Source organism: Dendropsophus ebraccatus, chromosome 4, assembly GCF_027789765.1.
Source record: "Dendropsophus ebraccatus isolate aDenEbr1 chromosome 4, aDenEbr1.pat, whole genome shotgun sequence".
Lineage (NCBI taxonomy): Eukaryota > Metazoa > Chordata > Amphibia > Anura > Hylidae > Dendropsophus > Dendropsophus ebraccatus.
The window spans coordinates 30,708,400-30,721,131 of NC_091457.1; the positions used below are offsets into that span (position 1 = coordinate 30,708,400).

The 12,732-nt window shown below is 42.7% G+C and overlaps 1 protein-coding gene across 1 annotated transcript in view; it reads right to left on the bottom strand.

Moving 5' to 3' along the window:
* The window catches only part of TAF6L (TATA-box binding protein associated factor 6 like), a 64,141-nt gene extending 52,542 nt beyond the window's left edge, over positions 1 to 11,599 (bottom strand). The window contains exons 1-2 of the mRNA XM_069965419.1: positions 11,523 to 11,599; positions 8,697 to 8,850 (exon numbers count right to left, since the gene is read on the bottom strand). Of these exons, the coding sequence (XP_069821520.1) occupies positions 8,697 to 8,843 (147 nt within the window). The 5' untranslated portion in view covers positions 8,844 to 8,850; positions 11,523 to 11,599. The remainder of the gene's footprint in view (positions 1 to 8,696; positions 8,851 to 11,522) is intronic.
* Between the last annotated feature and the right edge of the window lie 1,133 nt (positions 11,600 to 12,732).

A 12,732-nucleotide genomic window follows, 5' to 3' on the forward strand; every position in this document is an offset into this window, starting at 1 on the left:
ACTGGTGACGGGCACAAATGTGGAACAATGTGGCGTGAAAATGAAATATTACATTTTTTACACTATAATGTTGGTTTAGCCTTGAATTTATCATTTTCACAAGGGGTTAAAAGAGAAAAAAAACACACAATATGTGTAGAGCAATTTCCCCCGAGTCCGTAAATACCCCACATGTGGACATAAAGCACCATGTGGGCGCAGGGCAAGCCTCCGAAGAGAAGGAGCGCCATTTGGATTTTGGAGGTTGGATTTGGCTAGAAAGGATGATGAACGCCATGTCGCATTTACAGAGTCCTCGTGCTGCCAAAACACTGGAAACCCCCCACAAGTGACCCCATTCTGGAAACTGCACCCCTCAGGGAATCTAACAAGGGGTGCAGTGAGGATATGGACCCCTTGATGACGGGCACATTTGTGCCATGAAAGGGAAAAAATGAAATTTTTTACTTTTAAGTCACATTGTTCCACATTTGTGCCCGTCACCAGTGGGGTCCATATGCTCACTGCCCCCCTTGTTAGATTCCTTGAGGGGTGCAGTTTCCAGAATGGGGTCACTTGTGGGGGGTTTCCAGTGTCTTGGCAGCACGAGGGCTCTGTAAATGCGACATGGCCCTTGAAATCCTTTCCAGTGAAATTCAGCTTCCAAAAGCCAATTGGCGCTCCTTCCCTTTGGAGGCTCGTCCTGCGCCCCCTTGCCACTTTATCGCCACATGTGGGGTATTTCCGTACTCGGGAGAAACTGCGCTACACATTTTGTGTCTTTTTTTTCCTCTTATCCCTTTAAGAAAATGAAAAATTGAAGGCTAGAACAACGTTTTAGTGTAAAAAATAAATTTTTCTTTTTTCACGCCATATTGTTCGGAAAATCTGTGAAGCACCTGTGGGGTCCAAATGCTCACCGCACCCCTTGTTACATTCCTTGAGGGGTGTAGTTTTCTAAATGGTGTCCCTTTAGGGGTGTTTTTTAGGTTTTGGCACCCCAGAGCCTCTGCCAACCTGAAGTGGTACAGTCAGAAATGACCAAATATAACGGAGGCATTGAAATTCACTAGGCGCTCCATTGTATCTGAGGCTTGTGGTTGCGTCAAATAGCGCAATAGGGCCACATATGGGGTATTTCTATAAACTGCAGAAACGGGGCAATTATTATTGGGGTGCATTTCTCTGGTAATATGTTTATAATTATGAAAAATATTGGATTACAATAAAATCTCTGCACAGAAAATTAAAATTTTCAAATTTCTTACACACTTAGCTTTTATTTCTGTGACTCCCCTAAAGGGTTAAAACACTTTCTGGATATGCTTTTGCAGAGTGTGGGGGGTGCAGTTTCTGAAATGGGGTGCTTTGTGGGGCTTTCTAACATACAGGCCCCTCAAATACACTTTAAGGCTGGGTTCACACTACGTATATTTCAGGCTGTATTTGGTCCTCAAGTCAGGTCCTCATAGCAACCAAAACCAGGAGTGGATTGAAAACCCAGAAAGGCTCTGTTCACACAATGTTGAAATTGAGTGGATGGCCGCCATATAACAGTAAATAACTGCCATTATTTCAATATAACAGCCGTTGTTTTAAAATAACAGCAAAAAATTGCCATTAAATGATGGCCATCCACTCAATTACAACATTATGTGAACAGATCCTTTCTGTGTTTTCAATCCACTCCTGGTTTTGGTTGCTATACAGCCTCACAAATACAGCCTCAAATATACTGTGTGTGAACCCAGCCTTAGTAAACCTGAACAGGTCCCTAAAAATATCTGATTTTGAAATTTTACTGAAAATTTGGAAATTTGCTGCTAATGTTTTAAGCTTCCTATTGTCTAAAAAAATGAAAGATCGTTTAATAAATGCCGCCAACATAAAGTAGACATGTTGCTAATGCTATTTAATATATAATTTATGTGGTATAACCACTTTCTGTATCCGCAAAAAAGTTTCAAAGTTGGAAAAATGCAGTTTTTCACATTTTTTCACATTATTTGGTTTTTTTTCATAAAGATTCGTTATGAGTATCGACTCCAATTTACCAGAAATGTAAAGTACAATATGTCACAAGAAAACAATCTCAGAATCAGCCGGATAGGTAAAAGTATCCCGAAGTTATTAATGAATAAAGTGACACTGGTCATATTCATAAAATTTGTCTCTGTCATTAAGGCCATTTCAGGCTCTGTCCTTAAGGGGTTAAGGGGGGGGGGGGGCCCAAAAAAAGGTTTTGCACAGGGCGCCATTTACACTAAGTCCGGCCCTGATGGCCTATTGCAGCATCACCCATCTGCTTAGCTATATTCAAGTTTGCCTATTCCTGGTTGCATCCAGAGAGACTGTTGCTATTGACAATCACCGTGTTAATAAACGCACAACCACCGTTGTTTCTGAACCCTGGCATTGGTCTAGTTATTGGTGCCTTGACTAAGGGCAATGAAGAATTGTTGGGGCCCCGCATGGTTAGGTTCCCGTGGGTTAGTCAGCTCCCCTCGTGCCAATACCGTGACCTAACATCTGGCAACTGGCTACCCGGGTCCTACCTACCATCGCTGAAAACTACTACTCCCAGCGGATCACCCCATCACACCAGCAGCCAATAATTGGCCAGTATAAAGTGACAGCGATCAGCCCAATTATCGTCTAATTGCATCTTTTATGTCTGCTTTAAAATTTTTCTTTATGGGCCGCACATCTCCCTGAGTAAACAGGTTTCTGCAACCGAAAAAAAAATAAAAGGAAAACTTTTCCTGTCTCCCCCGTAATGATTGACAGCCAGAGAAGGCAGATCCTGAGGATACAGCCGGCGCGAGGACCGGAGATTCAGATACCGGATCACAATCACCGTGGCTGGTAGGTATAAACTGCTTGTGATCTAAAAACCGACTGTTGTCCGTTTCCAGGGCTGCAGGAATGATAAAAGGATCGTTCATGCAGCACATCTGCTCGATTTCTCGTGCATGTGCAGCCCCTAAAAGGATCGTAAGATGCTCCAGCATTATTATCTTCAGTAGAATAGATGTCTTTACAAGAACAGAGCTGACAGAATCTCTACATTGTGAAGACTGTAATGCTTTGCTGCTGCTACAATTCCAAATAATTATTGTTATAATTATAGTATGTGGAACCAGCTAGCAACTAATGTGTCAAAGTCACAGATAAACAGATCACTGATTTCAGGGAGACCAGCCAAAGAAAACACTGTCAGCTGCTGACTCAATACAGTGAAATCCTAGGTGCATTGCCCCCTGGGAAACATCAATATGCAAAAAGATCAGCGGAGCCTCAGTTACGAGTCTCAAAACACAGGACTAGCCACATATCCCTCCAGGGAAGGACCTAGTAAAGGGATGGCTCCTGAAAGACATTGCTCCCACCTAGCCATAATCCTACTCCACATTGATGAAGGGGCAACACTCCAAAACAACTGTTTGTGGATGATACTTGGCTTTGGTTTCCCCTAGTCTTGTCCTTAGACTCGTAAATTGAGTTTGATATTGACTGAAGGGGCCACTTAAAGGAAACCGGTCACCCCCGTGCCGGGGTGTAGGACGCCCGACCCCCCGCTAGAGACCCTTATACTTACCCCTTCTCTCCAAGTCCCGTGCCTGGAGCTGATCCCGGGACGGATATATCCCCGTCGGAGGCCCGACTCCCATAGAAAATGAGTGGCTCCGTTAAAGTCCCTGGCTCCAGGCACAGGACTTGGAGAGAAGGGGTGAGTATAAGGTTCTCTCAGGGGGTCGGGCGGCCTTCACCCCGGCATGGGGGGGTGACAGATCTCCTTTTAAAGGGGTAGTGCGGTGTTAAACATTTTTTCACTAAATAACACACATTACAAAGTTATACAACATTCTAATGTGGAAGAAAAAAAGGAAACATTCGCTTACACCATAATTAGCGTGTGTATTTTTTTATTTTACTACATGTAATTTTACGGATTCAACCCTAATAAAAAACAAGTCTTTTATGGACATCGTGCTGGACTTTTTCCTCTAACATTCTAATGTGTGTTATTTAAGTAATTGGTCCCCTTCCCTATATTTCCACCCCCCGATGCTTAACCCAGAAGTGTAATACTGTATACTCACAGAATCACTGTCGACCCCCTTCTGTCCTGGCCGCCATCTTGGGACTATCACATCACTCTTCAGGAGGCCAGCCTGACTGCTCCAGCGCTCCCTCATGCAGGCGTCTGGGGCTTCTATTATGCTCAGCCAATCGCGGCTAAGCAGCTGATGACGCGCTGGAGGGGGGCCGGCAAAAGGGAGGGCTGGAGCAGTCAGGCCAGCCTCCTGAAGAGTGACGTAATCGTCCCAAGATGGCGGCCGGGATGGAAGGGGGGCGACCGGAATTCTGTGAGTATACAGTATCACACTTCCGGGTTAAGCATCAGGTGGTGGAAACATGGGGAAGGGGGCCATTCACTTAAATAACACACATTACAATCTTGTGTAACTTTGTAATGTCTGCTATTTAGTGAAAAAATGTTTTACACTGCACTACCCCTTTAATATGGTGGTTTTGGTGGTCTCCTTCCAGGAGCCACCCCTTGGCTAGGTCCTTCCTTGGAGGGATATCTGGCTAACTCCATGTTTTGAGACTCTTAAATTAGGCTCCGTGGACTCTTTTTACATACACTTTCCAGAACGCCACATGACCACATTATTTATCATAAGTTGCAATGCAGCAACACTGAGATCTTAAAACAAAACACAAACAGAAGGGTGCTTCCTGGTGCAATATAGTCAATTTCAAAGAAGGAAAGAGCAGTAGAGACACCCAAGAAGAGTAGACTGTACACTCACCTACTAGGGTTGTGCGAACAGGCACAACGCTAGTTAACGCATAAAGTGCATCACCACAGCACACTGGAGGGACCACAACAGACGTTGAGTGGAAGTAACCAAAGGGTAGTTCACTGCCAGGACCCAGCAGATAGCAAATTGTCCTCTCACAAACGGGCGCAGGTAATCAATAGCGGCAATCTATAACTGGGCCAAAACCATTAGGAGCATGGAGTTACATGAATGAATGCCGTCCGTGGTAAACCATAAAGTGCATAAGAGTAGTTTTATTGATGGCAACGCGTTTCTGCCCTCTAATCTGAGAGGGCCTTTCTCAAGCTCTAACAAACATATTGTGAGTGTCACCTTATATAGCAACCAATCAAAAAGAGACGTGTACTTCCGGCCAGTACACACACATCAGAGACACATAAATCTATTGCAGACAAGTCATAAAAGTACATTACATACCAGATTTCATTTGCATGTGGAGTCGCGCGCCTGCGTCGCACGCCAAACACCGGTCTGAGTGTACACGGAAAACCGGAAGTGACATCTCGGCACTGGATTACGCAAACTCCGTAAGCATACGCTAAAAGATAAGTAAATAACGTAGTGAATCTAAAAAAAAAACAAATATATCTAGAATATATTTAGAACTAGTGTAACATGATATATAAAGATTAACTAAATATGCAGGGTGCGGTAAATTAACCGGACCAAGTGGATATAGAATTGATTATAAGGATACAACATGTAACATATAAATGTGTGATTAAACATATAAAAATATTCCAGACTAACACCATGCGGTCAATAAGCCGGACCATGTGAATGCGGAAATAGATGCAAAAATGAAAATAATTCACCATCTATCATGGAAATACAAAAATGAATGAATGAATACATGAATTAAAATGCATAAAACGAATTAGCACACAACAAAAATAATAATAGCATCTGAAGCTGGATAAATAAATGAATAAACAAGTGCAACATTAATTAAAACGTTACACATGTTCAATCATTTCATTAAGACCTTCTGGGGACAAGCACCGCAATTTATATATCCAATAGGACTCTCTTCTATTTAACCGGATTATTTTATCGTCTACATTGGATTTTATCTGTTCTATTGGTATGATAGAGATTTTGCTAAAATCTCACGCGTGTGATAGGGTGAGATGGCGAGAGACACTATGTTTTAAAAACCCTTTGGGTGTATTATGACGGTGGGAATTTAATCTCTTATGAAGAGGTTGTGTGGTCCGACCTATATATTGGACCCCACACTGACAGTTCAATAAATAAATTACAAACTGGGAAGAACAAGTGAGATGCTGATCAATTTTTCTTCCGTGACGTTCGACTTGAACTCGTTAGCACCATGTTGTATATTATCACAACATTTACACATGTTCTTCTCACATTTCCAAACTCCTAATTTACCACTAGAGGCATTATTAGTGTTTCTGTTATGTTTATTGCTATCATCTTCTTTTCTTTTAGGGTTCCTCACTCTACTAGGGGCAACTAGATTCCTCAAGGTTTTTCCTCTCCGAAAGGTAAGTTTAGGGTTTTTAGGTATCAATTTTTTTAGGACCGGACAATTCAATAATAAATGCCAGTGTTTCTCCAAGGTTTTCCTTATCAATTGATTGCTGTTATTGAAAGAAGTAACAAAATTGGATCTTATATCTATTTTCTTAAACTCTTCATTAGTTTTTTCTTTAGACACCAGCAGATCCTTCTGTTTTGTTTTTGCTAATTTCTGAAAGGCTCCTTTGATCAATTTTTTGGGGAAGCCTTTTTCTAAAAAACGTTCATTTAAAATTTCTGCTTGAGCATTAAAATCTTCTTTAAAAGTGCAATTTTTTCGTATTCTATGAAATTGACTGAACGGTATATTATGTAACCACTTCTTAAAGTGTGTGCTTTTGAAATTTGAGAAGCTGTTTGAGTCCAGTTTTAAAGTGTGTTTTAGTGCATAAGGTGCCCTCTTTATGAAAAACAAAAAACAGTTCTTGTTGTATCAATGTTTGGGGTAAACTGTAGACCCCAATCATTTCTGTTTAAAAATTCTACAAACAATGATGCTGATTCTCTGGTGCCTCTCCAAATTAAAAACAAGTCGTCTATGTACCGTTTGTAAAAATTTTACAAACGGTTAAAGAAGATTTTAATGCTCAAGCAGAAATTTTAAATTAACGTTTTTTAGAAAAAGGCTTCCCCAAAAAATTGATCAAAGGAGCCTTTCAGAAATTAGCAAAAACAAAAACAGAAGGATCTGCTGGTGTCTAAAGAAAAAACAAATGAAGAGTTTAAGAAAATAGATATAAGATCCAATTTTGTTACTTCTTTCAATAACAGCAATCAATTGATAAGAAAAACTTTGGAGAAACACTGGCATTTAATATTGAATGATCCGGTCCTAAAAAAAATTGATACCTAAAAACCCTAAACTTACCTTTCGGAGAGAAAAACCTTGAGGAATCTAGTTGCCCCTAGTAGAGTGAGGAACCCTTAAAGAAAAGAAGATGATAGCAATAAAAATAACAGAAACACTAATAATGCCTCTAGTGGTAAATTAGGAGTTTGGAAATGTGTGAAGAACATGTGTAAATGTTGTAATAATATACAACATGGTGCTAACGAGTTCAAGTCGAACGTCACGGAAGAAAAATTTAAAATTGATCAGCTTCTCACTTGTAATTTATTTATTGAACTGTCAGTGTGGGGTCCAATATATAGGTCGGACCACACAACCTCTTCATAAGAGATTAAATTCCCACCGTCATAGTCTCTCGCCATCTCACCCTATCACACATGCAAGATTTTAGCAAAATCTCTATCATACCAATAGAACAGATAAAATCCAATGTAGACGATAAAATAATCCGGTTAAATAGAAGAGTGTCCTATTGGATATATAAATTGCGGTGCTTGTCCCCAGAAGGTCTTAATGAAATGATTGAACATGTGTAACGTTATAATTAATGTTGCACTTATTTATTCATTTATTTATCCAGCTTCAGCTGCTATTATTATTTTTGTTGTGTGCTAATTCGTTTTATGCATTTTAATTCATGTATTCATTTGTGTATTTCCATGATAGATGTAATATTGATGAGTTGGTGAATTATTTTCGTTTTTGCATCTATTTCCGCATTCACACGGTCCGGCTTATTGACCGTATGGTGTGAGTCTGGAATATTTTTATATGTTTAATCACACATTTACATGTTACATGTTGTATCCTTATAGTCAATTCTATATCCGCTTGGTCCGGTTAATTTACCGCATCCTGCATGTTTAGTGGATCTTTATATATCATGTTACACTAGTTCTAAATTCTTTCCGTAGATATATTTGGGTTTTTTTAGATTCACTACGTTATTTACTTATCTTTTAGCGTATGCTTATGGAGTTTGCGTAATCCAGTGCCGAGACGTCACTTCCGGTTTTCAGTGTACACTCAGAGACCGGTGTTTGGCATGCGACGCAGGCGCACGACTCCACATGCAAATGAAATCTGGTATGTAATGTACTTTTATGACTTGTCTGCAATAGATTTATGTGTCTCTGATGTGTGTGTACTGGCCGGAAGTACACGTCTCTTTTTGATTAGTTGCTATATAAGGTTACACTCACAATATGCTTGTTAGAGCTTGAGAAAGGCCCTCTCAGAATAGAGGGCAGAAACGCGTTGCCATCAATAAAACTACTCTTTATGGTTTACCACGGACGGCATTCATTCATGTAACTCCATGCTCCTAATGGTTTTGGCCCAGTTATAGATTGCCGCTATTGATCACCTGTGCCCGTTTGTGAGAGGACAATTTGCTATCTGCTGGGTCCTGGCAGTGAACTACCCTTTGGACACTGAGATCTTATATCACATGCCAAAAAGTCTTATACCTGTGTGATTTCACGGAGACGGTAACACACATCCTCCGCCAACAGAGCGGCCACTTCATCGGTGATCTCTAGACCCACACTTTCTGCAGTTAGACGGACTGAATCCTGACACAGCTCCACATAGCGCCGATCCTCCGTGTGAGACATCCCAGAGCTGCAAACACAAGGTGACTATAAGCGTCATTTTAGTTTTTTATTGTTTAAAAAGTAACTGTAATTTAAAATATTTTTGCAGAAATCAATAGTACAAGCAATTTTAAGAAACTCTGGGTTATTAGGTTTTATTAGGCAAAAAAAGACTCTTTCTGTAGTCAAAAAGCTGTTTTACAACAATCCCCCCCCCCACCTTTAACACTTCTTATGTGATCATTATCAGGCAGAGTCATCTACATTAGGGTATGTTCACACTGAGTAAAAGCAGCGGAATTCCTTGGTGGAGAGCCCACCTGCCTCAGTGTCCCACAGCATCTCCATGGGAGGGCTCCCGCGCATCCGCTCCCGCCGCTCTCCACGCAAAGAACTGACAAGAGTGGAGAGCAATGGAAGCAGAAGCGTGCAAGCCCTCCCACAGAGACACTGTGGGACACTGAGGCAGGCGGGGTTCCGCGGTAGAGAGCCTGCCTCATTGTCTCTATGGGAGGGCTCTCTGCGAAAAGAGCCATGTCAATTCTTTGAGCGGAGAGTGAGGAAAGCGGAGGCACGTGAGCCCTCCCATAGAGACACTGTGGGAATTCTGTCAACATACCCTTACAGAGGAGTGAAGTGAAGAAGACAGATTTGCTGTGTCCATTATAACCTATGGAGGGGCCGAGGAGGATGAGTGAGCAGGAAGACGAGACAAACAGCCTGTGCAGTTTGGAGACTGTCTGGACACCCCTTGATAAATTTGGGCCGATTAGATTAGTCACGTCTAGAGATAAACGAACCCGAGCATTCGGCATAGGGGGGGCTGCTGAAGTTGGATAAAGCTCTTAAGCTGTCTGGAAAACATTAATACATGGATATGTTTTCCACATAGCCTTAGGGCTTTATCCAAGTTCAGCAGCCCCCGCTATGCCGAATGCTCGGGTCTGGATAGACTCAAGAATGCTCGAGGTTCGCTCATCTCTAGTCACGTCAAACTAGTTCTGCTTTCAAAGAGCTCTGGTTGGCTGGAAAAGTCTGCAGAGGTAGCTTTACATGGGGAAAAGTGGGTTTTATAAAACTCCTTTTTCCCCCATGTAAAGCTACTGTTGCAGACGCAGCTGGTTGCCTCAGGGGCTGCACAGTAGATCAATACTGTGCAGCTGACAAATTCCCTTTAAGGGTCCTATTCCACGGGCTGAGCAGGGCCCGATCAACGATGTAAACAAGCGCCGATCTGCTAGATTGCCGCTCGTTTACCGGGCCTGTTCCACAGCCCAATGATCATTGAGCGAGGGCTGCAGCCCTTGCAGCATACATTACCTGGCAGGACTTCTCCTCCGCTCCATCTTCCTTCCCGGGTCCCGCGGCGCAGCATCAACTCCGGTGCGGCCTGACTGAGCTGTCAGACCGCTCAGCCAATCACTGGCCGCGGCGGTCCTGGCCAGTAATTGGCTGAGCGGTCTGACAGCTCAGACAGGCCGCTCCGGAGCTGCTGATGCTGTGCATGGGACCCGAGGAGGAAGACGGAGCAGAGGAAAAGTCCTGCCAGGTAATGTATGCTGCTACTCAAATCGTTGGTCGCCCGCCGCTATTCCACTGTAGGTGGGGGACCAATGATTTTAGGTCTGGCCCTAAATAAACGATCAGCCGATGACACGATCATCGGCTGATCATTTTCTCTATTCCACCAAATGATAATCGGCCGAATCGACCAATTATCGCTCCCGTGGAATAGGCCCCTAAGGGTATGTGCAGATTATGGAACTGCGACAGAAAATCCATCATGGATTTCACAGTCTCGCACCTGCTCGCGGACTCTGGCCGGTGCGGGCGTCTATGCCCGTGTTATAGACTCCATTCTATGCACAAGCGGATTCAGTCTTCTGTCCAAAGAATGAACCTGGAATCCACCCGTGCATAGAATCGAGCCTGCCAGAGTCCGCGAGCGGGTACAAGACGGATTTTCTGTCGCAATTCCATAGTGTGCACATACCCTAAGAGATCGATATATAAATGGTGGTGGTCCAGCACCCCTGCCTATCATCTGTTTACCAGAAAAGCCATGCCTGCCTATACAGAGAAAAGAGCCAGAAGCAGACAGCTCCATACTTCACATAATGGCTCTGCTGGCTTACTGAAGCTCAGCTTCCATCAGCTTCAATAACGTATCCCTGCACAGCAACTACACAATGTATAGTGAGTCTGCTCCCAGTATGCCAGCACCGCAGCTCTAACTGTTGATCCAAAAGGTGCTGTATATTAGACCCCCACCAAAATGATACTGATAGCTTGTGCTAATGAAAGTCCTAAAAAGCCCCTTTAAATAATGTATGCATACACAGATTCCCTTTAAAAACAATAACACTCAGACATTGAATTCAATTATGTGACCATGCTCTTACATGCGTCCACATCTGTTCTGACATCCAGAATTATCTTTGCATATGTTTTAGCCTGTACATTCCCCCAGTTTACACGTATCCCCTATAAGAGGTGGACACCTTCACTAGCCGGGTACCAGTAAGTACATTTATAGTTTGCCTATTTATGACGTCACGTCCCAGAATGCACCGCGACCTGTGTTCTTCGCAGTGTGCCTTTTTTGTCATTCAGGAGTACTACAACTCCTTGCCCCCGGTGACGAGATATGACCGTCAACCATACGCCTGAACTACACGGGTAGCCGGATTAGACACTCACCGAGCCAGCGCCACACAATGGAGCCCACTTTCCTCGCCACCGTATATCTAGTCACCCTACGGCCGGCTGGGCGGGGAGTCCTCTGGTTGGTTGACGTAACCGTCAATCATATGCGCTTGTCCTGGCCCTTGGTCACGTGGGGTTCGGAGCTCTGGGGACTTGTGTGACGAGTGACTACCCTGGCGTCCGGGATCTGCATTACTAACGCAATACTGAACTTCTTCCCAACTCATTGCATTAGTTTCTACGCAGAACACCTTATGGGCCCTGTCAGTCCTCATGTTGCTGTCCTCGTTAGTCCTGTCGCCATTTCTCCCGAAAGGCCCCACCAGTCTCAACCATTATATTTAGGTGTTGATTCGGTCCCATTTCAACAGGCTATCATAGGGCAAGATAGGGTTAAGAGCTCCCTGGGAGCAGGGTTGGCCCTGTAATGGGATGCATTGCTGCAGTAAGTCAGAGCATTAACCCCTTAAGGTCAAAGCCTATTTTCGTTTTTGCGCTTTTGCTTATTCCATTTTAAGTTTAAAAGTCCATAGCGCTTGCATTTTTTCACCTAGAGACGTATATGAGCGCTTATTTTTTGCAAAACCAATTGTACTTTGCAATGACAGGCATTATTTTTCCATAAAATATGCTGCGAAACCGGAAAAAAATCATTTGCGCTGTCAAATTGAAAAAAAAAAACGAATTTGTTTTGATTTCGGGGAGTTTTGCATTTACGCCATCCATCCTATGGTAAAACTGACTTGTTATGCATGTTCCTCAAGTTGTTACGATTACTATGATATATAACATGTATAACTTATATTGTATCGGATGGCCTGTAAAAAATTCAAACCATTGTTAACAAATATACGTTCCTTAAAATCGCTCCATTCCCAGGCTTATAGCGCTTTTATCCTTTGGTCTATGGGGCTGTGTGAGGTGTCAGTTTTTGCGCCATGATGTGTTCTTTCTATCGGTACCTTGATTGCGCATATACGACTTTTTGATCTTTTTTTATTAAATTTTTTCTGGATTTGATGCGACCAAAAATGCGCAATTTTGCACTTTGGAATTTTTTTGCGCTGACGCCGTTTACCGTGCGAGATCAGGAATGTGATTAATTAATAGTTCGGGCGATTACGCGCGCGGCGATACTAAATATGTTTATTTATTTATTCATTTATATTTATAAAATGGGAAAAGGGGGGTGATTTGGACTTTT